Below are 27,520 nucleotides of genomic sequence, written 5' to 3'. Positions count from 1 at the left end.
CAGAACAGGGGGAGCTTGGGGCAGCAGCCCAGCTCACTGCAAGCCTCACAGTCGAAAACCTTCCTAAAACAACCCCTTGGCTGCCTTGGAGCATAATTTAATCTTCCTTTGATGACTCCGGATCTCGCCCTGCCTCAGGCCACTCTAAGAACATCAATAACTGCTGAGTCCAGGTGGGAAGCTGAGAGGAGGGGCTGGACCCAGGGTGACCAGCTGACCCTGCCCTGCGGTAGGAGAGAAGCTCAGTCTGGACCTGGGGGCTGGAGGCTGCCTTGGTGGAGAGGGCAGCACAGGAGGAGAATGGGAAGACCTTTCCAACCAAGAAGGGGAGCCCTAAGGGGTCCCCTCTCTAGCCCTCAGAGCAGGTGGGAATGGCAGCTCCCACGGATTTCTGAAGGTAGAAGAGAGAGGTAAAGGCAGGCAGGAGTGATGTTGAAGACCAGCCTAGGGGACCTTTTTAAGGGAGAGGCAATATATTAATAGTACAATGCCCCCACAGACTTCATAGAAAACGTTGGTTCTAAGGGAGAGAATGGGCTTAGAGCCACCCTGTGCTGGCCCTGCCGCTTCCTGGCTCGGGGATGGTGAGAAGGTCACTTAATCTCTCTTTGCCTCAGTTCCCCAATTATTAATGCTAGAGTAGTCACAGGGCTGCCACAAGGGTTAAATGAGCCTAACAGCAGTGGCTAGAAGTCAGGGTCTCAGCCCGAAGTCTCTGCTGAGGACAAGGCTGGAAGAACAGAGTGTTCATGGGTTGGTTCTCAGGTGAGACGACATTTGGCTTTGTTTGGTTTGGCTTGTCTTGTCTGTATTTCCCATGTTTTATGCAAGAAACACACATTATTATATAAATAAAATAATATTCATAGTGAAAATAAAACAGTAGGGACTGCACTTGGTCCCCAAGGGGAAGCGGCTGATCAGAAGAGAAGCCATTCATCGAGGGTGGGATGGAAGCGGGCAGAGAGACAGACAGGGGAGACACAGTCAGAGACAGACAGGGGAGACAGAGAGACACAGTCAGAGGCACAGATAGGAGAGACACAGTCAGAGAAATGGTCAGAGACACAGACAGGGGAGACACAGTCAAAGACACAGTCAGAAAACACAGAAAGGGGAGACACGGAGACACAGAGACACAGACAGGAGAGACACAGAGACACGGTCAGAGACACAGACAGGAAAGACACAGTCAGACACTGTCAGAAACATAGCCAGGAGAGACATAGTCAGAGACACGGTCAGAGAGACAGATGAGGAGACACAGTCAGACACACAGTCGGAGACACAGAAAAGACACAGTCAGAGATACAGGAGAGACACAGTCAGAGACACAGTTGTAGACACAGGGCAGACACAGTCAGAGACACAGAGACAGTCAGGGACACAGACAGGGGAGACACAGTCAGAGACACAGTCAGGGACACAGGGGAGACGCAGTCAGAGACACAGTCAGGGGAGGTCCTGGCTGCCCCAAGGGCCCAGGAGATGGCAGCCCTGCATCCTCAGGGATAGATAAAGGTGACATTTTCCATCTGAGTGTGCCCTAACACTTCCTGAGAGGCAAATCCCCATCACCTACTCAGGAAGCCAGGGGAGGTGGCACAGAGGAGAACACTGCCTGCTACAGGCACCAGAGCGGCTCCCATTTGCTGTCCTCAGCTCCAGGTCCTCTGAACATCAGTTGAGAGGGAACTTGGCCCCTCAGAGCTCAGGCCAGATCCTTCCCAGAATCTCCCCTGGGTGAGCCTGCCTGGGCCGCTTGTCCCTCTGTCCAGCCAGCAGCCCGCTAGGCTCAGCCACGCTGCCCCACCCCCCACCAGCCTTCGCTGAGGCAGCCCTTTGAGGAGAACTGGTCTTGGTGGGTCCACAGCGCTCTCCCTGCCAGTGATGTTAATCCGCAAAAGAAAGTCAAACATTAGCCCAGGAAACAGCTTATGCCTTATATAAGCCCCCCTGGGGGAGGCACAAACACAGCTTGTTAGAGCTCAGCTGCCCAACTACAGCGGCTGCTGGGCCCTAGGACAGAGCAGGGACCTCGGCTACACTCATCACCAGCCCCATCGGATCCAGACCCAGCTGCCAGGTGAGGAGGGAGGGAGGGCCCCCAGCCCAGGCACCAGGGAACCCCCGGGAATCTCCCAGGACCAAGTCCTCATTGCAACTGTCCAAGCCCCTAATGCCCTCTGAGACCCTCTTCAGCTCTTTTGGATACCCCAGCATTTGGAGGCCAGCTCCAGGAAACCGCTAGAAGCCAGGAGGCTCTGGGCTTGGGGAGGCCTTTCCCAGCAAGCAACCTGAACTCTGCCAACCCTGTGCATCTGCCTGGAGCAACTGCGGACATCCCCCACCCACCCCCGCAATCTGTCCTTAGTAGCCAACACCCAAGGCTGGGCCCCTTGGTCCCTGCTATGTGTCCTGCACTGTCCCATGCATGCAGCGTGTGTGACCAGCCTAGCTGAGCACACACAGGCTCATACTCGGAGGTGCACACACGCATAACACACACCTGAGCTTACATAGCTGTGTCCTTCTGCTCCAGCCTAAATGCACACATACCTGTAGACACCTTTGTGTCCACACACCTGGACACGCACCTACACTTTTGATCCCACAACCGTCCATGCAGCAGGGTTCTTCCTCATGCATCCACCCAAGAATCTGTGGATCCACACACCTGAGGCCCCAGCTCTTTTTTTTTTTTTTTTTTTTGAGACAGAGTCTTGCCCTGTCACCAGGTTGGAGTGCGGTGGCACGATCTCAGCTCACTGCAACCTCTGACTCCCTGGTCCAAGCGATTCTCCTGCCTTAGCCTCTTGAGTAGCTGGGATAACAGGCACGTGCCACCATGCCCAGCTAATTTTTGTATTTTTAGTAGAGACAGGGTTTTACCATGTTGGCCAGGACAGTCTCGATCTCCTGACCTCAGGTGATCCACCCGCCTTGGCCTCCCAAAGTGCTGGGGTTACAGGCGTGCACCACCACGCCCGGCCACCTCCGCCTCTTTCCATACTGACACATGCACTGCTCCACACACCTGTGCTGGCACATCCACCCAGTTCAGCCTCCCACCTATGGTTCCATAGACCCACGCACCACCATACACACATATACCTCTTCCTGGTCTATGCCCTGTCCACAGCTCTGGCTCATCTTGCCCCAGTGCCATGACCTTCTCCGAGATTCTGGACCGTGTGGGAAGCATGGGCCGTTTCCAGTTCCTGCACGTGGCCATACTGGGCCTCCCGATCCTCAACATGGCCAACCACAACCTGCTGCAGATCTTCACAGCCGCCACCCCTGCTCACCACTGTCGCCCGCCCCCCAATGCCTCCACAGGGCCTTGGGTGCTCCCCATGGGCCTAAATGGGAAGCCTGAGAAGTGCCTCCGTTTTGTACATCCGCCCAATGCCAGCCTGCCCAATGACACCCAGAGGGCCACAGAGCCATGCCTGGATGGCTGGGTCTACAACAGCACCAAGGACTCGATCGTGACGGAGGTATGCCTGGGTAAACCCTCTCCCTCCACTTACCCACACACCCCCACACCCTGCACCACTGGTGGGCAGCAGAGGAGCCTGGGGTCTGGTGTTCCCAGGACCCGAGGACAGGCCGCTGGGCAGGCAGAGGAAAGACCTGAGTGCAGAGGCATTTCCACCAAGAGCCTTGGTTTCTTCACATTCAGAGTCTAAGCGCTTCAGCAAACTGCTACTGAGGGCCTGTTCTGTGACCGGTGCAGAGCTCAGTTCTGGGAACACAAAAACGCACCATGCCTGCTTCCAGGGGGTCTACAGCGTGGGGTGGATAGCACCCATTAAGGAAAATACCACACAGATAAGTGTAAAATTACAACTTCAAAGTGACCTCACACTATGACCTATGCCCAGGGTGGGTGTGGAAGTGAGGGCATGGGGGATGGGCATTGAAGGAATTCTCCCCAAAGAAATGCCCCTGAAACTCAGATCTGAACTTCAGCCAAGGGCCAGACAGGCAGTGAGGAAAAGGAGGAAAATTCCATCTTGTGCAAAGGCTCCAAGGTGGGAGGGCTGTGGAGGAGGGACTGCACAGAGGGGATGCTTGAAACTCTCCACAGCAGACCCAGAAAATGTCTCGTACACACACACACAGCCACTCCTGAGTTCACCTCTCATTCCCTCGTCCCTTCACTGATTCACTGACTCTCTCACCCGCCACCTCGGGGAGATCCAGAGTTAAATCAGATTCAGTGAACTGACAGGCCAGTGATAGGAGGAAGCCTATGACAGGATGAAGATGAGGAATTGGGAATTGACGTTTATTGGATATCACTAACTGCCAGGCACATTTGGGTGCTCGGTGGACACTGTCTTGCTTGATTCCAAAGTGATGCTCTGTTGAAGGTGATTTCTATCTCCCCTTACAGATTTTTTAGAAAACAAAAAATCTAAGACCCAGAGAAGGGAAGTGATTGTGTAGTGCCACATGGCTGGTCAGTTTCAGAACTGGAATTTAGAGCTAAAGCCCATAAGCGGTAAAGGGAGACAAACGTTTATGCAAGTTCAAAAGGGAGATAAACCACTGGATTCAAGGGAGGCTTCCTGGAGGAGGTGGCATCTGAGCAGTGAGCAGAGACCAGTGTTTTCATCCTCCCTCAGGTACCATGAGCCCGTCAAGGGCAGGATTCTGTTTTTGACTCATGAAAAGAGATGAAATGCAAAGCCCTCACCTGGTGCCAAGCACTACACATCTATGGACTCCTGGAGGCCCAGGAGATGAAATCTCTTTAGGAGAAGTATTATCATCTCCAGTTCACAGATGAGGAAACTGAGGCTCAGCTTGATTCCATGGCCTTCCCATGTTACAAATGGCTAGAACCTGGCAGAGGCAGGATTTGAATGTAAGGCTATGTTCAGAGTCTATGTGACTGCTATTCATTTAACAAATATTTTTATATAAAGTGCTTACTATGTACCAGGCATTGCTCTAAGAGCTCCGCAGATATTAACACTTTTAACCTTCCTGACAACACGATAAGGGAGTTCGTATTTTAATTCCCTCTCTCAGATGGGGAAACTGAAGCACAGAGAGGTTAAGCAGCTTTGACGAGGTCACACAGCTAGTAAGTGGCAGATTCAGGACCCAAACACACACACCTGTCTCCAGAGCTGCACTCCAAACAATGACATTTGCTGCTCTCATATCCCTAGATTATATCTCCTCCCAGTCATGTTGGCTTTTTTTTCCCCAGCATCAAGCATAATGCCTGAAACCCATCAAGTATGCAAACATTTCTTGACCCGCAGTGCATAATACAGAGGACACGAAGTCAAAGAGCCGCTAGCCTGCTGCCTCCAGGAGCACAACACTATTGAGACACAGATCCACTCTCAAGGATCATGGGCGGTTTGGTGGAATACGCAAGTCTCCCAAGGCAGGGATTTTCTGCCGCTTTGTTTACTACTCTATCTGCAGCAGCTAGAATAGTGCCTGGCACAGAGGAGGGGTTCTGTGTGAATGAATATGCGCTTTGTCCGCGCAGAGTGCTCTGAAGCCCAAGGCGGGGTTATCTAACCAGCCTGGAATGGGGATTGAGGCAGGCTTGCTGGAGTCAGTAATGCCCACACTGGGCATGGAAGGGTGAGAGTTAGTGAGTAGCGCACCCCAGGCCAAAGGAAGGGTGACGGCGGCAGGGGGAGGGTCAAATGCAAAGGCACAGAAGCCAGAAGAAAGGCCGGGATCAGTAGCTCACACCTGTAATCCCAGCACTCTGGGAGGTGAGAGTTAGTAAGCAGTGCACCCCAGGCAAAAGGAGGAGTGGAGGGCGAGGAAAGGCCGATGCAAAGGCACAGAAGCCAGAAGAAAGGTTGGGCGCAGTGGCTCACCCCTGTAATCCCAGCTACTTTGGGAGGCCAAGGCAGGTAGATCACCTGAGGTCAGGAGATCAAAACCAGCCTAGCCAATATGGTGAAACCCCATCTCTACTAAAAACACAAAAATTAGCCAGGCGTGGTAGTGCACACCTGTAGTCCCAGCTACTTGGGAGGCTGAGACTGGAGAATTTCTTGAACCTGGGAGGCAGAGGTTGCAGTGAGCCGAGATCACACCACTGCACTCCAACCTGGGCGACAGAGCAGGACAACTTAGCCTCAAAAAAAAAGAAGAGAGCAAAAAGTGAAGACTGCACGTGCCAAGGGAAGGCTGGAGGAGTGGCAGTAGGATACGGAGGTCCCCAGACATGGACCTGGAGAGGACAGCAGGAGGGCCCAATTTGGATGCTACAGCAAAGCTGTGGCCTCGTGTCCTAAGGGCAATGGGGAGCCAGTGAATGTGGTGGTGTTAGGCAGGAGAGTAGCACCACAGGTCACCTTCAAAGGATCGTCACTCTGCCCTTTAGAGTCGTTTGTGGAGTCTTTTAGTCCAGCAGCAGGGAGACTCTTTAAGTTGCACAAGGATCCAGGACAGAGACGACAGACAGAAGGGATAGTCGGAATAGATATCAGGAAGGTCAGGAAGTTGGAACCTATGGGGCCCGGTAACTGAATGATGTAGGGCGTGAGGGGCAGAGAAGGAGTGAAAGATGCCTCAATAGCCATAAGTACGTTTCCAAATGTACAGGTGACTTGCTGTGCACCTGGGCTCTGGGAAGACAAAGAGGAGTAAAACCCACCACCCATTCCTCCAAAAACACAGAACCCAGCCAAAGAAACAATAATCCCAGAGGGAATAATTAAATCATCATCATCACCAACATTTACTGCGTGCTCACACTGTGCCAGATGGTTCTAAGCACTTTGGCCACATAAACTCATTTCATCTTCACAATAACCCTCTAAGGTTAGCACCTATTTTTTCAATTTTATTATTATACTTTAAGTTCTGGGTACATGTGCAGATCGTGCAGGTTTATTACAAAGGTATACACGTGCCATGGTGGTTTGCTGCATCCACCCCCCAATCATCTACATTAGGTAATTCTCCTAATGCTATCCCTCCCCTAACCCCCGCTCCCCCCCACAGGCCCCAGTGTGTGATGCTCCCCTCCCTGTGTCCATGGGTTCTCATTGTTCAACTCCCACTTATGAGTGGGAACATGCAGTGTTTGGTTTTCTGTTCTTGTGTTAAGTTTGCTGAGAATGATGGTTTCCAGCTTCATTCATGTCCCTTGCAAAGGGCTTGAACTCATCCTTTTTATGGCTGCATAGTATTCCATGGTGTATCTGTGCCACATTTTCTTTATCCAGTATTATCCCATTTCACAGATGAGGAAACTGAGGGACAGGTCACTGGTCCAAGGCCTCACATTTCATACACGATGGAGTGGGGAGTCAAAATCAGGGGTCAGGCTCCAGAGCCTAGGCTTCCCAGGACTGCATAACCCCCAACCCCTAATCTGTGAGGCAGACTGTGCACCCTGCTGCCTTGGCCTGTCCACAGATCCTCCTTCCCTGCCTTTAGTGGCCCCTCCAGGGCAGGGACAGTCCCTCCCTCACCCATCCCTATCACCACAGGACTAGAAGCATGGTAAGTGCTCAATCAACCCTGAATGAAGGACGTGCGCCCTCAGAGCCTGGTGAGAGAGACAGACAGGGAGATGCAGACATTGCTAACTGCTGGGAAGTGGCTTCCTTTCCAGAAAACCCCTCGAGCAGCCCCTAGGAAGGCAAGACAGAGAAAGGTTTGCAGGCCTTGCACCCAGTCAAGCATCAGTTCACGCTTAAGCCAGTTCCCAATCACCCTGTCAGCAGTTGAGACAGTGTGAACCGCCATTCCAGCAAGATGACCAGGGTCTCCAGGCCTCAGGGCACTGTACCCTTCTCTGGGCCAAGTCTGGTCCAGGCGTGCATCAGGCTCTGGATCTTCAGAACTCTCAGCTGTGAGAGCCCATAGGAAGCATCCCTGCCCGGCCATTGATGCGTTTGTGGCTGGTACCAGCCACTGGTACCAGCACAGCAAGGGCAAAGCCCTTTCATCTTTCCGTTTGTGGTTCAGCCATAACAATTTCAGCTCCATGTGATTGGGTCGGGTTCTGGCACCCTCTGCTAGAGGCAGAGCAGTGGCTGGACCTTACCTAGAAGTCAGAGGCAGGGAACTGGATATGCTGGCTCCAGGTGAGGAGGGCGGTAACGAGGAAGGCAGGGTATTTGGCAAAGAGCGAGGTCAGTCCAGGTGACTCCCGTTATGAGAAGCAAGGTGCCATCTCCCAAACAGAGTGGGGGATCATGAACCAGAGCTCACAACCTGCCTCAGCCAATTATCAGGAATGTCATGATCCCCAGAAGTCTCAGATTCCTCATGCGTAAAAAGGGCTAAGAAAGCAAGTGTGAGGGTTAACAGGGATGGCACAAGCACAGGACTGAGCCCAAGGCCTGGCACAGAGCATTCCATTTCCATGTGAGCTGCACTCCTTGCTGGGGCCATGCTTTTTTGCTGTTGTTGTTAATAGGGGTGTCTGAGAACTAAAGGGTTTGTCCCCATCAGAAGAGAAGGGGGATCCCCCAGTAAAAAAGGGGAGCCAGCTCTCACAGTTGTTTCTGGCTCACCCAGGCCCTGACTTTACCACCCTCCTCAGCCTGGTCCTCCTCTTCAGCTCCACCCCCACAGTCAGTGACCTGGCAAGTCACCTCACCTCTCCAGCTTCAGTCCCCTCATCTGTAGAATCAGAGTTTTAAGGACCCTCCCTCTTGGCGGGGACAAGAGGGCAGGAGGGTTGAGCTGGTGGCATGCTCAAGCCCAGCACTGGGTCTGGACAGGCATAGAGGCAGCCTCCCTCCCACTTCTGATCCCCTAAGCCTTCCTGGCAGGGGTGACCGCAAATTCCTTTCTCTTGGTGCAGCAGAGACAAGGTCAGGATTTTTCAGAATGAGCTTTACTAGGACATTAAGAGGAAACAAAGGCCTTTCTTTTAAGTCTGAAAAGCATGGGAACACAAATTCTGGGCACTGGGCTCCCTGCAGAGGCGCATACCCCATAGCCCACACCACTGAACCTCAGCTTGTGGGCCTCAGGGCCTGGGCCTGGCCATGGATGAGCAAGGCCATCTCTCTAAGGGCCCCGGGCTTCCTCTCTAGGCCTTGAGCCTCCCTGTCTTGTCTCCAGGACTGCAAAAAGTCTGTCCCTCACCCTCCCCAGGGTGGAGGACTGCTCCATGGAGGCCCCAGGTCAACTGCTGGAGAAGCAGAGGGGCTGCCCAGTGAGGCCTCCTGGGAACGGGCTGCCCAGTGAGGCCTCCTGGGTACAGGCTTCCACCCTGGGGAGGGTCTCCTGCTGGGTCTCTAGCCAGACACCTCTGACCATCCTTCCCAATCCCCAGTTCCCGGCAGCCCGTCTCTCATCTCCAACAGCACTTCTGCCTCATACCCCCATTTGCCCGCCCTCAGCCCTGCCAGGGGCTCCTTCCCCTCCATCTCTTTCCTAGCCTCCGATCTGACTCCTGAGAAAAGGCCTGAGAGCCCCACCCAAAGCACTTTTCAAGCCAGCCTGATCCCTATTGACAGCCCTGATCCAGAAAGTCCCTGATTCTGTGCTGAGACCTTCCTGTGGGCTCTCCAGAATCAGGAACTCACACAGTGAGCACCTGCTGTATGCACGGCCCTGGACTGGCGCTTTGCCTTCCTCCTCTCGTGACCCTGCAAATCAGGCACGATTGTCCCCATTTTACAGAGGAATACACTGGCTCAGATCCAGAAGGTGGCCCTGCCAGACATGATATTGGGTCAAGCCTTTATAGAAGAAGGATGGGGTTGGGAGATCCTGCTATAGAACCCAAGCCCTTTCTACTACATCTCCTGTCCTTGTGAGCACAGGCCTTACAATGACATGTGACAATATAATAAGACAGCTATTGTGAATTGAGTGCCCATTGTTTTCCGGGAATAAGTGCTGGGTGCTTTTCATTCATATGTTGTTCACAAGCCTGAGAAGCAGGTACTAGGTACCTGTGGGTATTGATGAAGAGGCTGAGCCACACAGAGGTTAAGTAATTGGCCCTGGAACACAGCTCCTAAGTGGCAGAGCTGGAGACTGATGTCTTTTTGACTGTCCCCAGGATACCTGGCTCATCCTCCCTGGTCCTTGTGCCCCAGCAGTTTCCTTTGGGGATCCAAGAAGGTGTATGGGCAGCAGCAATTCTCCCCTAAGCTAGATCTGACCTAGCTCCAAAAGGCCCCTGAACTAAGGCAGGCTGTTTCCTTGTTCCTGCTCCAGGGTGTAGGGACCATGCGTGCAGTCCCAGGCAGAGCCAGCTCCCCGACACACACAGCAGGGCCCCATCCCGCTGATCATGGTCCTGATCACAAATGGCTTGTCCTGACTCTCCTGCCCACCTGCTGCCTCACGCTCTGCAGGGGCTACCTGGCCTCGCTCTTTGCGGCTCACACTCTGGATCTGATGTCAGAGCAACCCATTTGGCTCTGACCTTGACTGCCTCCTCTATCACAATCCCAGCCTATGCTGGGCTATGCTGTCTTACCATGGCTCACAGCAACGGCTCCCATGTATGGTGCTTTTCCTTCAGCAGCCCAGGCCTCAAAGCAAGGCACACAGGGAGGCATCAAGGAGCTGTGCTCAGAACCAAGGGCAGCATCTTGGGTCCAGCAGACCTGAGTTTGAGTCTCTTGAAATGAATTAAGCTATTCTTTGGCAAGGCACTTAACCTCTGAGCCTCAGGTTCATTGTCTATAAAAAGAGATAACAATAGTACCTACTTCATGAGGTTTTTTGCTGTTGTTGTTTTGTCTTTTTTTTTTTTTTTTTTTTGAGATGCAGTTTTGCTCTTGTTGCCCAGGCCGGAGTGCAATGGCACGATCTTGGCTCACCGCAACCTCCACCTCCCAGGTTCAAGTGATTCTCCTGCCTCAGCCTCCCAAGTAGCTGGGATTACAGGCATGGGTCACCACGCCCAGCTAATATTTTTTTCTATTTTTAGTAGAGATGGGGTTTCTCCGTGTTGGTCAGGCTAGTCTCGAACTCCCTACCTCAGGTAATCCACCTGCCTTGGTCTCCTAAAGTGCTGGGATTACAGGCATGAGCCACCACGACTGGCTTTATAAGGTTATTAAGGCGTTACTTGCAAAGATTTCTCCTGAACTTGATGCTTCTTCTCTTTCTTCCCCACCACTTTCTTGATGCGTCAACCCACACAGAAAGACATGGCAGTAAGTTTCCTACCTTTTCCTTCCAGAACCCAGCTCCTTTGGGGCTCGGTTACATTCCAAGAAAAGAAAAAGATGGTCAAGAACACTGAACTAGGCCAGGCGCAGTGGCTCACGCCTGTAATACCAGCACTTTGGGAGGCCGAGGTGGGTGAATCACCTGAGGTCAGGAGTTTGAGACCAGCCTGGTCCAACATGGTAAAACCCCATCTCCACTAAAATTATAAAAACTAGCCAGACGTGATAGCAGGTACCTGTAGTCCCAGCTGCTTGGGAGGCTGAGACAGAAGAATCACTTGAACCTGGAGACAGAGGTTGCAGTGAGCCAAGATTGTACCACTGCACTCCAGCCTGGGTAACCGAGTGAGACTCAGTCTCAAAAAAAAAGCAAATACACTGAAATAGAATATTGGGAGCAAGAACATTATGTGGAATTGCTAGAAGTTGATGAGACAGGTCAGCCAAGGTCATGTCAAGGGCTAAACAGAAGCACCAGGAAGTTGAGTAGCTGGCTCTGTTCAACCAGCAAGTTGCCTTTCTTTCCCCTCTGGGCTTCATCAGTAAAATAAGGATAATTAAATTCAAAGACTCCAAGTGGCGCAGCCTATGCCTGGAGACACGGTCCAGGGAAACACAAGTCACACTCAACACTTTGAGTAATAATCAAGACATCTACTATAGGTTTCCTTAACAGGGTCTCCTTAGGGGCTTTGTACAGAAGCCTGCCAAAATTCTCCCAGCCCTGTTCACTCATTAATTATTTGTTGAGCAAACATTAGCATATACTATGTAGCAACTACTCGGCTATTAGAGATAAAAACGCAAATGAGACATTCTCTGTCCTCCATGAGAGTACAGCACACAGGAGGGCAAAACAAAGGAATAAGCAGCTAGAATGCCAAGTCATAGGTGCCCTACTGGAGGTAAGAACAAGAAACGGAAAGGAGGAACGCCTTACCTACCCTGGCAGGCTAGAGACTCTTCTCATCCATCTGTCCTTTTGGCAAACATCTGTTAACCACCTGTTTGTGCCAGATGACCGTAAAAGAAGTTCCTGGCTCTCCAAAAAGATGATCTTGCCATGAGTTTCAAAGGACTGCCCACATTACCAGAAAAAGGGGATCACAACAAGCACCAAAGCAAAGAGGAACACAGCAGCATGGAGCTTCTGTAGTGTAACCTGATGAAATCCCGGGACTCCACATGGCTCAGACTACCATGGAAACAGTCAAGGGAAACACAACTCACACTCTTGACACCTTGGGTAATAATCAAGACATCTGCCACAGGTGTTCTTCACAGGCCTTTTTAGGGTCTTTGCACAGAAAGCATGCCAAAATTCTCTCTAAATACCTTCTTCTCTCCCGGAAATTCCAGGATGCCTTTAAAAATCTCTCCCATTTGCTCCACACCTGGTTCCCTCATTGCCATGCTTGTCTAGTCCCAATCCCCTTCCAATCACACCTTATAAAGCCAGAAGATACTTCAAACATTGAGAAATCACTCTGTATATTAGTTTCCTAGGGCTGCCATAACAAAGTATAACAAATTGGATTGCTCAGGACAACAGAAATTTTATTGTCTCACAAATCTGGAAGCTTGAAGTCCAAATTCAAGGTGTCGGTGTGTCCTCTCCAAAGGCTCTAGGGAAGAATCCTTCCTTGCCTCTACCAGCTTCTGGTAGTTGCTGGCAACCCTTGGCATTCCTCAGCTTGTAGACACATCACTCCAACCTCTGCCTCTGTGTATCATAACATCCCTGTGTATTTCTCTCTTTTGCTTTTTTTTTTTTTTTTTTTTCAGACAGAGTCTTGCTCTGTCAACAGGCTGGAGTGCAGTGGCGCAATCTCAGCTCACCACAACCTCTGCCTCCCGGGTTCAAGCAATTCTCCTGCCTCAGTCTCCCAAGTAGCTGGGACTACAGGCACATGCCACCACACCTGGCTAATTCTTGTATTTTTAGTAGAGACGGGGTTTCACCATGTTAGCCAGGACGGTCTTGATCTCCTGACCTCATGATCCGCTCGCCTCGGCCTCTTCTCTTCTTATAAGAACACAAGTTATAGTGAATTAAGAACCAGCTCATTGCTTCTCAGCCTTCTGGCTAAGATCAAGTGTAGTATCTGTTCTTATCAGTTTAATATTTGATACGTCCTCTATCCAAGGACGATATATTAAATGGATTTTTGGAAATAGGAGCTTGCTCCGTCCACTCCACGCATCGACCTGGTATTGCAATACTTCCAGGAACGGTGCACAAAAAAAAAAAAAAAAAAAAAAAAAAAAAGAACCAGCTCTACTTCAGTATAACTAATCTACAACAATTCTATTTCCAAATGCATTCATATTCTGATCCATGAACAGTTAGAATGTCAGTGTATTTTTTGGAGGGACACAAGTCAGCGCATAACAGCTGCACATCTCAGATGTGAGTTTCAGTCTCTGTCTTGAAATGAACCAAGCCAGATTTGGGCAAACCACCTACCCGGTGAGCATCCAGTTCTTTGTCTATAAAAAGAATAACAAGAGCACCTACTTTATAAGGTTATTATGATTTTACTTGCAAAGCTTTCTCCTGATCGTCCCTGATCTTCAGAGACGCCACAGCCATATTTTTCTCATCAGTTCTGATGTGCTTCAGTAACCGTGAAATCTCTGGAAGCAATTTAGAGTGCAATTGAAGTTCAATTTTTTAAAAAATATTTAACCACAAAGCACTCTTCCTTCTAAACTTCTAAACTTCAAAACTTCGCTGAAGGATGACAACCCTCCAGTAGACACTTTTCCTTAGAAGGTCTTCCAGCCTGACTGGGAAGAAAAAACACTTCTCTCCTGCTCACTGGTGTGTGGTGACATCCTCAGGACATACAGCTTACAGACACTATGCGTCTTGACTTGCACTCGTTCTGGTGAAATGAGGCAGTTCTCCATATAACATTTGGAGTGTGGGCCCTATAACCTCTCCTGTAGACACTGGCAGATCTCTAACTTCCAAGGCTCTCAATCCCTCTGTGCTTTCTGTGAAATGTTCACACATTCAATTCTACAAGCATTTATAGAGTGCCTACTATGTGTCAGGCACTGTTCTTGACAATGAAAGTACAGTAGTAAACAAAACAGACTAAAAGCCTTATCTTCATCAGGCTGCTATTTTTGGGAGAGATACACGATAAACCAAAAAGATGGAAAATTAAGAGCATTCTGATGGTGTAAGTACTACTGAGAATATTAAGCAGGGTAGAGAGATACAGGCTGCCAGGAGTTATACTTGTAAATAGAGAGGTCTCACTGAGAAGATAACATTTGAGCAAAGATGTGAAGGAGATGCAAGCTAAGTAGCTGTCTGGGAGGATAACATTCTAGGCAAAGAGAAGAACATACGCCAAGACTCTGAAGTAGGAGCATGCTTGAAACGTTTACGGAGCAGCAACGTGAGCAAGTCAACAGGAGTGGAAGTATGTGAAGGAAAGGGAAGGAGCAGGTGAGAGCAGAGCGGTGACAAGAGGTTAGCTGATTTTGCGGGGCCTCATAAGCCATTGTAAGGATTTTGGCATATTCTAAACAGGACTCAAAGTTCATTCCAGGAATGATATTTTCTGTAAATTGCTCAATTTTGTGGTAGAAACCAGTTTGTGACTGTTATTCTAAAGCTTACATGATGATGAGTATGAAGGTAGAAACCAAGACCCAGCCCGTCTGGTCTCAGGTGGTGGAGCAGGACAGAAGCCTGAAACTATTTCAGGCAGGTCTGACATTGACCCTCTTATGATCCAAACAGATTATTGATTTCTTAAGACACTCATTATTATGGAGGTTGGGATAAAAATCTAATTTCAACTTCTTATGTGATGTATCGGGATAGGCTACATTGTTACAACATTGATTTCTTAAGACACTCATTATTTTGGAGGTTGGGATAAAAATCTAATTTCAATTTGCAACTTCTTATGGGATGTATCAGGATAGGCTACATTGTTACAACATTGATTTCTTAAGATACTCATTATTATGGAGGTTGGGATAAAAATCTAATTTCAGTTTGCAACTTCTTATGGGATGTATCGGGATAGGCTACGTTGTTACAACAACAATAATTCATGGCTTGAAGAATGTTGAAATGTTTCTCTTTCTCATATAACAACAGTTCCAAGGTGAGCAGCATTTTAGGCCAATGGGTGGTTCTGCTCCACAGGGTCATTCAGGGACCCAGACTGACAGCAACTCTTCAGAGTTGTTCTAGTTGTCACCATTCCCTCCAACAGGAGGGGAGAAAGCATGCAAGTTCAGACTACGGAATCCCTCTTAAGCAAATGAGGTGGATGTAACATACATCTCTTCTACTTCCATTCCATTGTCAAGAACCACACGGCCCCACCCAGCTGCAAGGTCATCAGGGAAATGTGCTATTTACTATGGAAGAAGGGATGAATGAATTTGGGTGAATAGTAGGTCTCTCCTTTAGATTTTCCTAAAGGGACTTTACAAAGCATCTCACAAAGTACAGAAGTCTCTCTAGATGCCCGTTTGCATATTCCGCCTCCCACCCCCTGCTTCCTTCCTTACCTTTTTCCTGCCTTCATTTCCTCCTAACACACATACCATACAGGCCCCCTTCCCAACTAAAAGGGACCGCCGGGCTTGCTGGCCATGCTGGGCCACTTTGAGACAACTGCAGGACCTGAAGACTCCAAACACTGCCATCCTCCCCCACTTTCAGCTGAGGAAAGAGGGAAAGAGCCCCCTGGAATGTGTGTTTCTTCACCTTTTGGAATGTTTTGCTTCCAAAATATTCTTGTGAGGCATTTCTATTGAATTAAATTCTCCACTTCATTGCACAAGTAATTCAGATGGCTGGAGCAAAGGGTGCATGTTGGGGATTAGCAGATTAGACCAGACAGGTAGGCAGGGGGCAGAGCACAGAGGGCCTCATAAACCTGTGTTAATGGAGCATTATCTTTACCCAAAGGGCAAGGGGAAGCCAGCAAGTGCTTTACACAAGACAGGAACCTGATTTGAGTGACATTTTAGCCATTCAGGTTATCAGGGGAAGAATGGCTAGGAAGGGATGAGACTGAAGGCCAGGACATCTGCCAAGAGGTGGCTGCAGCAGCCTGGTCTGGGCCTCAGTTTCTTTATCAGTAAAGTAGGGTGATATTATGATATTAGCACCTACATAATAAGGTTGTTGTGAAGATTAAAGCTAAAACATGGGAAGAGCTTAGAACAGTGCCTAGTAACTAGAATGCCCTCAATAAATACCGATGCCATTATTAATCTAAGTACAAGATGATGAGGCCGACACTAAAACAATAGTAGTGGAAATGGAAGAAACCAGATTCCAGAAATATATAAAAGCTAGAATCTTGAAGATCAAGTGATTGTGGAGTAGGTGAGAGGAAGGAGTCGAGAGGGTTATCAGCATGATCTCACTTACATGTGGCATCTAAAAACAAAGTCCAATTCAGGCCAGGCACGGTGGCTCAAGCCTGTAATCCCAGCACTTTGGGAGGCTGAGGCAGGTGGATCATGAGGTCAGGAGTCCGAGGTCAGCCTGACCAACATGGCAAAACCCCCCTCTACTAAAAATACAAAAATTAGCCAGGCACGGTGGTGCATGCCTGTAATCCCAGCTACTTATGAGGCTGAGGCAGGAGAGTCGCTTGAACCCAGGAGGCAGAGGTTGCAGGTAGCATAGCGCCACTGCACTCCAGCCTGGGCAAGAGAGTGAGACTTTGTCTAAAAAAAAAAAAGAAAGAAAGAAAGAAAGAGAAAGAAAAGGAAGGAAAGGAAGGAAAGAAAGAACTCTAATTCACAGAAGTAGAGAGTATAAAGATAGTAACCAGAGGCTCAAGGTAAGGGTCTGGAGCAAGGGAATGGGGAGTTACTGGTCAAAGGGTACAAAGTTTCAGCTAGATGGGTGGAGTATGCGTTGAGATCTGTTGCACAGCAGAATGGCTCTAGTCAGTAATAATGCTGTATTGTTTATTTCACAATAACTCAGTAGGTGACTTTCAAATGTATCACCACAAAAAAATGTCAAGTAAATGAAGTGATGTTAATTAGCTTAATGTAATCACTTCACACTGCATACATATATCAAAATATCACACTGTTTTCATACATGTAATATAATTATAATTTGCCAATTAAAAATAATACAATTTTTTTTTTAGATGGAGTCTAACTCTGTCATCAGGCTGGAGTACAGTGGCACGATCTCTGCTCACTGCAACCTCCAATGCCCAGGTTCAAGCGATTCTCCTGCCTCAGCCTCCCAAGTAGCAGGGACTATAGGCATGCACCATCATACCCAGCTAATTATTGTATTTTTAGTAGAGACGGGGTTTCACCATATTGGCCAGGATGGTCTTGACCTCCTAACCTCATAATCTGCCTGCCTTGGCCTCCCAAAGTGCTGGGATTACAGGCATGAGCCACTGGGCCCAGCCAATATAATTTTTTTTAATAAAAATAAAATAGGCCGAACGTGGTGACCCACTCTATAATCCCAGTACTTTGGGAGGCCAAGGCAGGCAGATCACTTGAGGCCAGGAGTTAGACACCAGCCTGGGCAACACAGTGAGCTCCTGTCTATACAGAAAAATCCAATATTAGCCAGGTGTGGTCATGCACGCCTGTAGTCCCAGCTACTCAGGAGGACAGCTTGAGCCCAGGAGATTGAGGCTTCAGTGAGCCATGATCACACCACTGTACTCAGTGCTATTACTATGACAATAGTAATAATTTAATTAATTAATTAATTAATTAAAAATAGAAGGTTATCAGTCACTGAGATTGGGACTTCAATGAGGAGTTTGGTGACAAGTCCCATTGAGTCTGGGATGTGCCTTTGACTTTATCCAGGAGGAGTTCTCAAGTTAGGCCACTGAATCTACTCTGGAGGTCAGAAGAGAGATTGGTCTGGAGGAGTAGATTTGGAATCTTCAGCATAAAATAGGAATTGAAGCCATAGGAACAGCTGGCATCGCCTGCAGAAAGTGGAGAGAGAGGAGGATTCAGGAAGAGCCCTGGGGAAGCTTCAAGGGCTAGGCAGAGAGAAAGGAACCATGAAGGAGAGGAGCAGAGCAGAACAGCAGGAAGCCCTGAGGTTGGAGGGCAAGGTCAGTGGCATCCACATCTGCCAGAGGGCAGACCAGTATAGGATTCAGGACATTCCATCGTGCATCGTAAAAAAGAAGCTTCGGTGACCTTGATAAGCACAGAATCAGTGGACGGATTGGGGGCAGAACTGAGAAACGAAACGGAGATGAGGACAGAGCGATAGCAAGGGTAGTTCCTCATTCAAAGAATTTGGCTTTGAAGGGAAGAGAGAAATGGAAGTGAATGGGGAAAGGAAAGAGGTTTTAAGATGGAGAGACTTGGACACACCCAAATACGGATGAGGAGGAACAGAGAGAGGGAGAGATTGGATATGCAGGATGAAGAGGGGTAGCAAGGATAGAGGAGTCCCTGCAGAGAGAGAGTGAAGTCAAGGGTGTTGGCAGAGGGACTGGCCTGGGCTGTGTGAGGAGTGGGGAAGAGGCAAGCGGGAGCCGCAGGGACGCAGGCATCTTGGAGGGGAGGAAGGAAGAAGTGGAGGCCAGACCTGGCTGTGGCAGCTGACTAGACTTTGAGAGCCATACCACAGGCAACACATGCCTGAGGGATACAGGTCAGGGGCCAAAGAGCCACAGACAAACCCAAGGAGCCCCAAACCAGGCTAAAAAGGAAATGGTCCTTGGGAGATAGGAGCCAAGTTAGGGCACTGGGAGAGGAAGCCCACATGTATGAGGCCACAGGCTGAGCATGGCTGAGAGGGCTGTCTACACTGGGTCCGGCTAGCCCAACCTTTCTCCTGTGCAGTGGGACTTGGTGTGCAACTCCAACAAACTGAAGGAGATGGCCCAGTCTATCTTCATGGCAGGCATACTGATCGGAGGGCTCGTGCTTGGAGACCTGTCTGACAGGTGAGATGTGAGGGCACAGCCCATGGAGGCATGACCCATGAAGACAACCCCTCCCTGCTCTGCTCCACCCATGCACCCCCAAAGAGGCAAAGAGCTGGAGGAGGGTGGGATGGCCCTTGCTGTGTGGTCTTGGGCAAGCCTCACTACCTTTCTGGACCACAGCCTTGTCTCCACCTGAAAGCCCTTACAACTGGAATCTTCCAGCCTTCCTTTCTTCCAGAGAGAAAAGCCTCCAGGTTTGGGGACACAGCGTAGTAACTGCATAGCAGTGGAGGCAGAGCAGATGGACTGCTTAGAGATGGGCAGTCCTTTGACCCTTGCTCAGTCAGCTGAGCTGAGAGGGATGTAGAGGAGATCACATATTAACTCAAACCTCTAATTGCAAACTTGTCAAAAAATAACAATTACCAAGAAAGCTCTGTCTGGACGGGGAACTTTACATGCCCCACGGGGAAGGGTTGGGGGTTGGGTTTAGCCCTTTGTCCCACAGTCTGCAGAGTCACTCCTCCTGGCAGGCACACTGTGGCTAACCTGGCCCCTCCTCTCCTTTGAGCTGCAGGTTTGGCCGCAGACCCATTCTGACCTGCAGCTACCTGCTGCTGGCAGCCAGCGGCTCCAGTGCAGCCTTCAGCCCCTCCTTCCCCATCTACGTGATCTTCCGCTTCCTGTGTGGCTGTGGCATCTCAGGCATCACCCTGAGCACCGTCATCTTGAGTGAGCCACAAGGGGGCAGTTAGCTGGGCTTTGGGGTGCATAATCCAGAAGCCAAAAGAGAATGGGGTCTGGGTCTGGCTCAACCACAGGCTCCCAGTGACCTTGGTCAATGTGCTTCCCCGTCTCAGAGACCCCATTTGAACTTAACATTGACCACAAGCATAGAAATATCAGCTGTCAATACTGAGGACATACCTGGGGCCTGACACTCTGCTAAGTACACAATCTCATTCAATAACACTTGCAAGTAAGTGACACTATTGTCCCCCTTTTACAGATCAGGAAACTGAGGCAGAACAGGGAGAAAGTCACTTGCCACTGGGGAAGCCATGGTTAAGAGCTTGAGTTTGGAAATAGACACACCTAGGTTTGAGTCCTGCCCCTTGGAGCCTCAGCTGTGGCATCTGTAAAATGGGAATGATGAATTTAGGGTCAGCATCAGATCAAGTAGCTGCGTGGAGTCAGAAGCTGGTGCCCCTTCACGGGGAGGTGCCTGGGGCCTAGCGAAACCCTAATCTGGTCCTTGGGCTCCTCCCACAGATGTGGAGTGGGTGCCTACCCGGATGCGGGCCATCATGTCGACGGCACTCGGGTACTGCTACACCGTTGGCCAGTTCATTCTACCCGGCCTGGCCTACGCCATCCCCCAGTGGCGCTGGCTGCAGTTAACTGTGTCCGTTCCTTTCTTCATCTTCTTCCTGTCATCCTGGTATGTATTCCTCTCCTCTTCATCTGTTTCCTTAGGCGCCCCACGGCCACACAGGGGAGCCCATCCCTGCCCAGGCTGGCCGACTCTGTGTCCCTGGGCACCCCGTCCCAGAGTCAGGGAAGGGCACTCCAGGGAGAAGGAATTACATGAACAAATGCTGCTGCAGAAGAGAGCAGGGATGCGGGGTCGTGGGGAAGCAGGGCCTGCCTACAGCTGAAGAAGAGGGTAAGTGGAGGTGGACCAGATGGGGACCGGCTGGGAGAGCACGGGAAGATGGGGGGCCTGAACTTCATGTGGAGGGAAGTCTGGACTTCTTGTAGAAAGCCACCTAAAAAGTCTGTGGTGCTACAGGCCTGACCAAGGTTCCATTTGTGAAATAATAGCCCAGAAGGACAAACCCAGCTGAGACCCAACAGACAGATGGGAGAGGACTGTACAGGGAGGAGGATTCTGGGAGACTAATCTGGGAAATATCTTGAAGGAAGAATCTGGAGAATTTGGGACTACTGCAGTTGAGTATAAAGGAAAGTTCAAAGAGGAGCCTGAACCTGGGAACCTGGGAAAATGAAGGTCAGCCTGGGTCTCTATCCAGAGCAGGCAGAGAGCTCATTACCAACGTGTTGAACCTGAGGCCACACCAAAAGACAGGAAATGGGTCTTTAGAAGGTAGTCAGAGCTGGCCAGGCATGGTGGCTCACGCCTATAATCCCAGCACTTTAGGAGGCCGAGGTAGGGGGATCACTTGAGGTCAGGAGTTTGAGACCAGCCTGGCCAACATGGTGAAACCCCATCTGTACTAAAAATACAAAAATTAGCTGCGTATGGGGGCGCACTTCTGTAATCCCAGCTACTCAGGAGGCTGAGACAGGAGAATTGCTTGAACGTGGGAGGTGAAGGTTGCAGTAAGCCAAGATCACGCCACTCCAGGCTGAGCAACAAAACCTTTAAAACTTTGTCTCAAAAAAGAAGAAAATAGTCAGAGCCGAAGAGCAGGAAATCCCAAGGGAGCTCAGGAAAAGAAGTGAAGTCTTGGAGCGACCTTTGTTTTTTGAGTGGAGTCTCGCTCTGATCCCAGGCTGGAGTACAGTGGCACGATCTCAACTCACTGCAACCTCCACCTCCCAGGTTCACATGATTCTCCTGCCTCAGCCTCCCAAGTAGCTGGGACTACAGGCGCACACCACCACATCCAGCTAATTTTTGTATTTTCACCATGTTGCCAGGATGATCTCGATCTCTTGACCTCATGATCCGCCTGCCTCAGCCTCCCAGAGGCTGGGATTACAGGTGTGAGCCACCACACCCGGCATCTGGAGCAAGCTTTTACTGAGCATGTGCTACAATGCAAGGCCTGCTTTGGGCATGAACCCACATCATCTCTGACCTTCATGGCTTCTCTGTGTGAGGAACACATTATTGTCCCCATTTTACAGATGAGGAAACTGAGGCTCAGAGATGTGAAGCAGTTCCTCAAAATTACACAAAAAGATGCAAAGCTGGGATGGAACCTCAGCTCGGAAATGAGAACAGCAGCTTCCAGAGGGGATGGGGGACCTGGGGGTGACTCAGAGTCAGGAGGCAAAATAAGGGTAGGCGATCAGCAGAGTACAGTTGAGAGCTTGGGCCCGTTCACTGTGTGACTTGGGGCAAGTCTCATGCACTCTGAGCATCAGGATTTTTCTAGGTAAAATGGAGATAATATTGCCTATCAGCCAGTTTCATGGGCCTGGTACATAGAAAGGCTTGATAACTATAAGCCATGCTGCTATAATTCCCAGGAAGAGAAGGACAGAGTCCAGGCCCTGGCTGTGGTTTTGAGAGGAAGTCACTGATAATCTTGGTAAGAGCAGGCTCAGGAGACTGTCAGAGCAGGAGGAGGATAGTAATGGGCCCAGGAAGCTGTCACCATCAGCTGGGGCAGTGGCCTGAGGCCAGGCAACCAATGCCCACTCCCTGAGGGCCTCACTGGGTGCAGGTCACTCACAGGGGCTAGAGCTAAAGCTGACCCCACCTTGGACCAGACTTTTCCAAACACCACTCCTTCCTCCCCTCATCTCAGCCTCTTCCTTTCCTCTTATCCTAGGGACATTCAGGGACTGCTCAGAATGAGCCAACCTCAAAAGCATAGCCTGGGGGCAAGGGAGAGTTGGGGGTGACTGCCCATTTGCCAATCCCAAGACTGCATGCTGTGCTCACGCCCTCCCCACAACTCCCCTAGTAGAGTTCAAGGAGGCTAGGGAGGTGGATGTGCAGGACCCCTCAGCCTTGAACAGGCTGTCCCCTCCCCAGGCCCGACCTGCCTTGGCCTAGAGCCTGGGGCTCCTAGTTAAGGAAGACACCCAACAATAACAAGTAGCCCAGGTGGGGGGCAGAGGAAAGGCTCTTCTGGAAGGGGAAGAAGAGAACACTGGAATTTGTGCTGGCTGCAGGCAGCCCAGGTGCAGAGTTTGGCCAAGTTTAAATTCCATGAAATCTGCAGTGAGACAGCTCAGGCTTCTGGTCCTCCTACCCCTTGGCCCTGGCTGCTGATGTTCTTCCAGCCTCTTGAAAGGGGCTCTGGAGTGGGAAGAGCCACTGTGACTGGTCTCTGGCCCCCAGGTGGACACCAGAGTCCATACGCTGGTTGGTCCTGTCTGGAAAGTCCTCGAAGGCCCTGAAGATACTGCGGCGAGTGGCTGCCTTCAACGGCAAGAAGGAAGAGGGAGAAAGGCTCAGCTTGGAGGTAGGGGCTGAGAAGGACTGCAGTCTGGGAGCCGGGCCCCTGTGCTCCACTCTGGAGCTGTACCCTCCCTTTACCTCAGTTTCCCCTGCTCACAGCCTATACCCCATCTAATTCCCTGTGTTCCTCTAGAGGCACTGGTCTGCATCTCTCTCTCTTCTTCCTGCCCACCAGCTGGTCATTAATGGCATCCCTCCCCCTCCTCTGCCCCAAGGAGCTCAAACTCAACCTGCAAAAGGAGATCTCCTTGGCCAAGGCCAAGTACAGCGCAACTGACCTGTTCCGGATACCCATCCTGCGCCGCATGACCTTCTGTCTTTCCCTGGCCTGGTAACCTGCCCCCCCAACCCCATACCCTGCTAAGGCAGGAGTAACAGACAAGGCCTCCAGCAGGCTCATCTAAGGGCAAGGCCTAGGGCATCTGAAAGAGAAGTCAAGGGATCCTCTTTCCTGGGCCACCACAGCCCAGCCCAGTCCCAGAAATCTACTGCATTCCTGCTCCACACCCAGGTCCGTCCATCAGGGTCTGCTGCCCTCTGGGGTCACAATGCCCCATCCCTCACCCACAGGACAAATGTTCCAGACCCCTTCCTCAGCTCACATCCCTGCCACTCAGTGTCCCCACGCTCTGCTTCTCTGTCGCTGTCCCCCTCTGGTCCAGCTCTGCCCTCTGGAACCCCACAGAGCAAGGCTGGCCCATAGGGCTTCAGACTTGAAGACAAAAATTATATTTCTCTCAAGTTTTCTCTTCTGTCTGATTTCTCCAGCTCCCTGAAAACCTTTTCTGTGACCTGGTTCTGAGGCCCTTCCCACCCTGGCCATTTCCTTGTGGATAGAATTCAATTTGTCCAGGAACCCTCCAAAGGGATCCCACAGTTCAGAGAGAGGAAGAGGAAACATTAGACCCAGATGCACAGCTCAGTGCTCACCTCCCCAGTCTGGAGGTGAAACTGCTGCCCAACCAGGAGAGATCACTGCCTGCCTCTATTGGTCTCCAAGATTCCCTCCAGTTCCAATCTTCCCTAGAGTCGGTTATCGGCGCCTTTGCCACCATGCTCTGGACCATACCCACGTCAGACATGGCCGGTCAATGACAGCGCTTTCTCCCTGAGCCCAGACACATTCTCAGAAACCTCAAAAGGACACTCATCATCAGTTGCAGTTGGCACAAGAAGGGAAGCTATTCATCATCCTGGTGACCCAATGACCAGCATGGGGAGTGGCCTCTACCTGGCTGCAGGTGCTAACCAATCCTTCTCTGCCTCTCAGGTTTGCCACCGGTTTTGCCTACTATAGTTTGGCTATGGGTGTGGAAGAATTTGGAGTCAACCTCTACATCCTCCAGATCATCTTTGGTGGGGTCGATGTCCCAGCCAAGTTCATCACCATCCTCTCCTTAAGCTATCTGGGCCGGCACACCACTCAGGCTGCCGCCCTGCTCCTGGCAGGAGGGGCCATCTTGGCTCTCACCTTTGTGCCCTTGGGTGAGAGACTGGGGCTACCCCAGAACCCTCTGGAAGAGGCTGCCAGGTTGGGTGCCAGGGACTTCACTGCTGGCTCTGCATCTAATTCACTGCGATACCTTGGGCAGGTCCCTGCACTCTCTGGGGCTCAGGGTCTCTCATCCAGGAAATAACTCACTTGGGCTAAATGACATCAAAGCTCCTTTCCAGATCTGACCTGGACTGGGCAAAGTATGATGGTATCTGGACAGTGTGAGAAATGTTGATGTATTGAGAGTGTCCTGAGTGACATCACTATAGAGGATAAGCTGAGACGGTAAAATGACAGAGCCATGCTCAAGAAGGAACCCACAACCTACTCCATCATGACCTTGGAAAAGCCACGTTTAATTTATATAGGTGTTAGTTGGTTGATACACCTATATCTTTCCAAAGGAACTTGAGGTATTTTAAGACAAGAACATACAACCATATGCAACAAAATATAAATGGGAATAGAGGATCAGAGGCAGGGAAAAACAAAAACACAGCAGGACACAGGCATGCAAAGAATTAGGAATAGCAGAGGGACTATTACTCAGCTTTCAGTTTGGATCTGAGCTTCCTGGAAGCCAAAGCAAAAAGGGAGATAGACCGGTTAAGAAGTGAGAACTCTTAGGTGCTCTTGAACCCCAAGGCCCACCACATTTTCTTTCCTCTGCAGACTTGCAGACTGTGAGGACAGTATTGGCTGTGTTTGGGAAGGGATGCCTATCCAGCTCCTTCAGCTGCCTCTTCCTCTACACAAGCGAATTATACCCCACAGTCATCAGGTAGGTGCTGGACCTGGGGCCAGGCCCAGCCAGAGGACTCAAGGTCAGGTGGGACTGTGGCATTGTCCTGTCCCCTGCCCAGGGGAGCCATCCTTTATGAACCCCATACACAGGCTGCCAATCCCTACTCTGAACCCTCACAGGCAAACAGGTATGGGCGTAAGTAACCTGTGGACCCGTGTGGGAAGCATGTTGTCCCCGCTGGTGAAAATCACGGGTGAGGTGCAGCCCCTCATCCCCAATATCATCTATGGGATCATCGCTCTCCTGGGGGGCAGTGCTGCCCTCTTCCTGCCTGAGACCCTGAATCAGCCCTTGCCAGAGACTATCGAAGACCTGGAAAACTGGTCAGTCACTGCCTCTGGCCCCATCAGTACTCCACCTTGGGGAAGCAGGTCTGGGTCGAGGGCTTCTCCTGAGTTCTCTGTCCCTAGGTCCCTTCAGGCAAAGAAGCCAAAGCAGGAGCCAGAGGTGGAGAAGGCCTCCCAGAGGATCCCTCTGCAGCCTTATGGACCAGCCCTGGGCTCCAGCTGAGGACAACAGAAACCCCTTTCCCTGCCTTCCAGAAACTGATCCTAGCCAGGCATCTTGAGGGTGCAGGGAGGCCCCAGATGGGTCCATGCTCCTAGGGTGAAGCCTTCGGAGAGCTTGGTGAAGGTATCTCCATCACCAGCATCAGCGCCTCCCACCCAACCACAGGCCTCCCCATACCCATCCCTGCCCTTGTTCTCCCTGCAACCCAGGCCCTGCCATTCTTCTATCCAGCCCTTCCCCACTGGCCACCTTCGGCCACTGTCCCGGTCCTCTTCCCCTGATACTCCCTGATACTCCCTGGCTCAGTCCTAACAAGACTAAGTCTTAACAAGATAAGAAGTCCTCCCCTTCTTGCCTCCCACACTTTTCTTTGATAAGTTTCAATAAACAGCGACAAGAACTCAAGCCATGATCGGGAACGGGGGTGGGGATGGGAGCAGGCCACTGTGTGGACACGTGAGCATGTGCATCTGGGTCCATCCATACTTTCATGTACGACAGGCCCGTGTACAGGCAACAGAGGTACATGCAAGCTGGACTGATATGAACATATGTGAGCATGTGTGAGTGCTCTGAGGTGTATAGACCACGCCTGTGCATGAAAATACATGCATGTGTCTACATGTCCCAGCATGCTGTGAGCAGATGATCGACCAAGCTCAGTGTGGCTGCAGACAAAAGCCAGAGTCCCTCCAATCCTGATTCCCCTCCCCCGATCACCCCAAATCTCTGATCCATGTCTCAGCCCCATGCCCAGCAGATAGTTTTTGTCCTGTTAACTGAGAAAACTGAACCTGTAGCTGACCACTGTAAATGTCTGCTGCCATGTTCCCGGGTCCCTCCGGCTGCAGCAGAACTGCCAATCCTGTCAGGCACGGTGGCTCACGCCTGTAATCCCAGCACTTTGGGAGGCCGAGGTGGCTGGATCACCTGAGGTTGGGAGTTTGAGACCAGCCTGACCAACATGGAGAAACCCAGTCTCTACTAAAAATATAAAATTAGCCGGGCTTGGTGGCTCATGCCTGTAATCCCAGCTACTCGGGAGGCTGAAGCAGGAGAACCACTTGAACCCGGGAGGTGGAGGCTGCAGTGAGCCAAGATCGTGTCATTGCACTCCAGCCTGGGCAACAAGAGTGAAACTATCTCAAAAAAAAAAAAAAACAGCCAACCCCACCCACTGGAGCTCCACATCCAGCCTCTCCCATCGGCAGCCATTCCTTTCCCTCTGGGGTCTCTGCCCATTCCCTCTCTCCTGGCTGCTGCCCATCACCAGTTAAACAAGCTTAGGCTTCTCCCATCTTAACAGAAATCAAAACAAACAAACACATGCCAGGATGCTGCGTCTCCTTCCAAGGGCTCTTTCTCCCTTCAAAGCCAAAGGAGCTGTCTGCGTCTCCTGTATCCACCTTCTAGCCTCATACATCTCCCCACTGCACTTGACCCCACCCCTTCCCTCCCTGGAACTGCTTTCAC

General features: G+C 50.7%; 1 protein-coding gene, 1 long non-coding RNA gene and 1 pseudogene across 6 annotated transcripts in view; 2 read left to right on the top strand and 1 right to left on the bottom strand.

The window, feature by feature from the left end:
* The window catches only part of LOC118145522 (uncharacterized), a 104,462-nt gene that overhangs the window by 7,762 nt on the left and 69,180 nt on the right, over positions 1 to 27,520 (bottom strand). The window lies entirely within an intron of this gene.
* On the top strand, positions 1,974 to 26,444 carry SLC22A8 (solute carrier family 22 member 8). Of its 3 annotated transcripts, none has more exons than XM_035263028.3 (11): positions 1,974 to 2,086; positions 3,164 to 3,500; positions 18,993 to 19,096; positions 19,656 to 19,810; positions 20,351 to 20,519; positions 23,118 to 23,241; positions 23,453 to 23,568; positions 24,508 to 24,722; positions 25,405 to 25,513; positions 25,657 to 25,860; positions 25,948 to 26,444. In XM_035263028.3, the coding sequence occupies exons 2-11, from the start codon at positions 3,168 to 3,170 to the stop codon at positions 26,045 to 26,047; spliced, it is 1,629 nt and encodes a 542-aa protein (XP_035118919.1). In that variant the 5' UTR covers positions 1,974 to 2,086; positions 3,164 to 3,167; the 3' UTR covers positions 26,048 to 26,444. The 3 variants fall into 3 exon arrangements, with proteins under 3 accessions (XP_035118919.1, XP_035118918.1, XP_035118916.1); XM_035263027.3 differs by having other exon boundaries at positions 3,143 to 3,500; XM_035263025.3 differs by having other exon boundaries at positions 25,657 to 26,193.
* On the top strand, positions 13,214 to 13,392 carry LOC118146073 (U2 spliceosomal RNA; annotated as a pseudogene).

The sequence above is a fragment of the Callithrix jacchus genome, chromosome 10, assembly GCF_049354715.1.
Source record: "Callithrix jacchus isolate 240 chromosome 10, calJac240_pri, whole genome shotgun sequence".
Classification (NCBI taxonomy): Eukaryota; Metazoa; Chordata; class Mammalia; order Primates; family Cebidae; genus Callithrix; species Callithrix jacchus.
The sequence above is the reverse complement of the archived record's forward strand: the minus strand, read 5'-3'. Positions and strand labels throughout refer to the sequence as shown.

Coding starts and splice junctions, on each gene's coding strand:
- SLC22A8 (XM_035263025.3), top strand. CDS start 3,168: ATGACCTTCTCCGAGATTCTGGACCGTGTGGGAAGCATGGGCCGTTTC. Junction 24,723..25,404: donor TCTCACCTTTGTGCCCTTGG/GTGAGAGACTGG, acceptor TTTCCTCTGCAG/ACTTGCAGACTGTGAGGACA. Junction 25,514..25,656: donor TTATACCCCACAGTCATCAG/GTAGGTGCTGGA, acceptor GAACCCTCACAG/GCAAACAGGTATGGGCGTAA.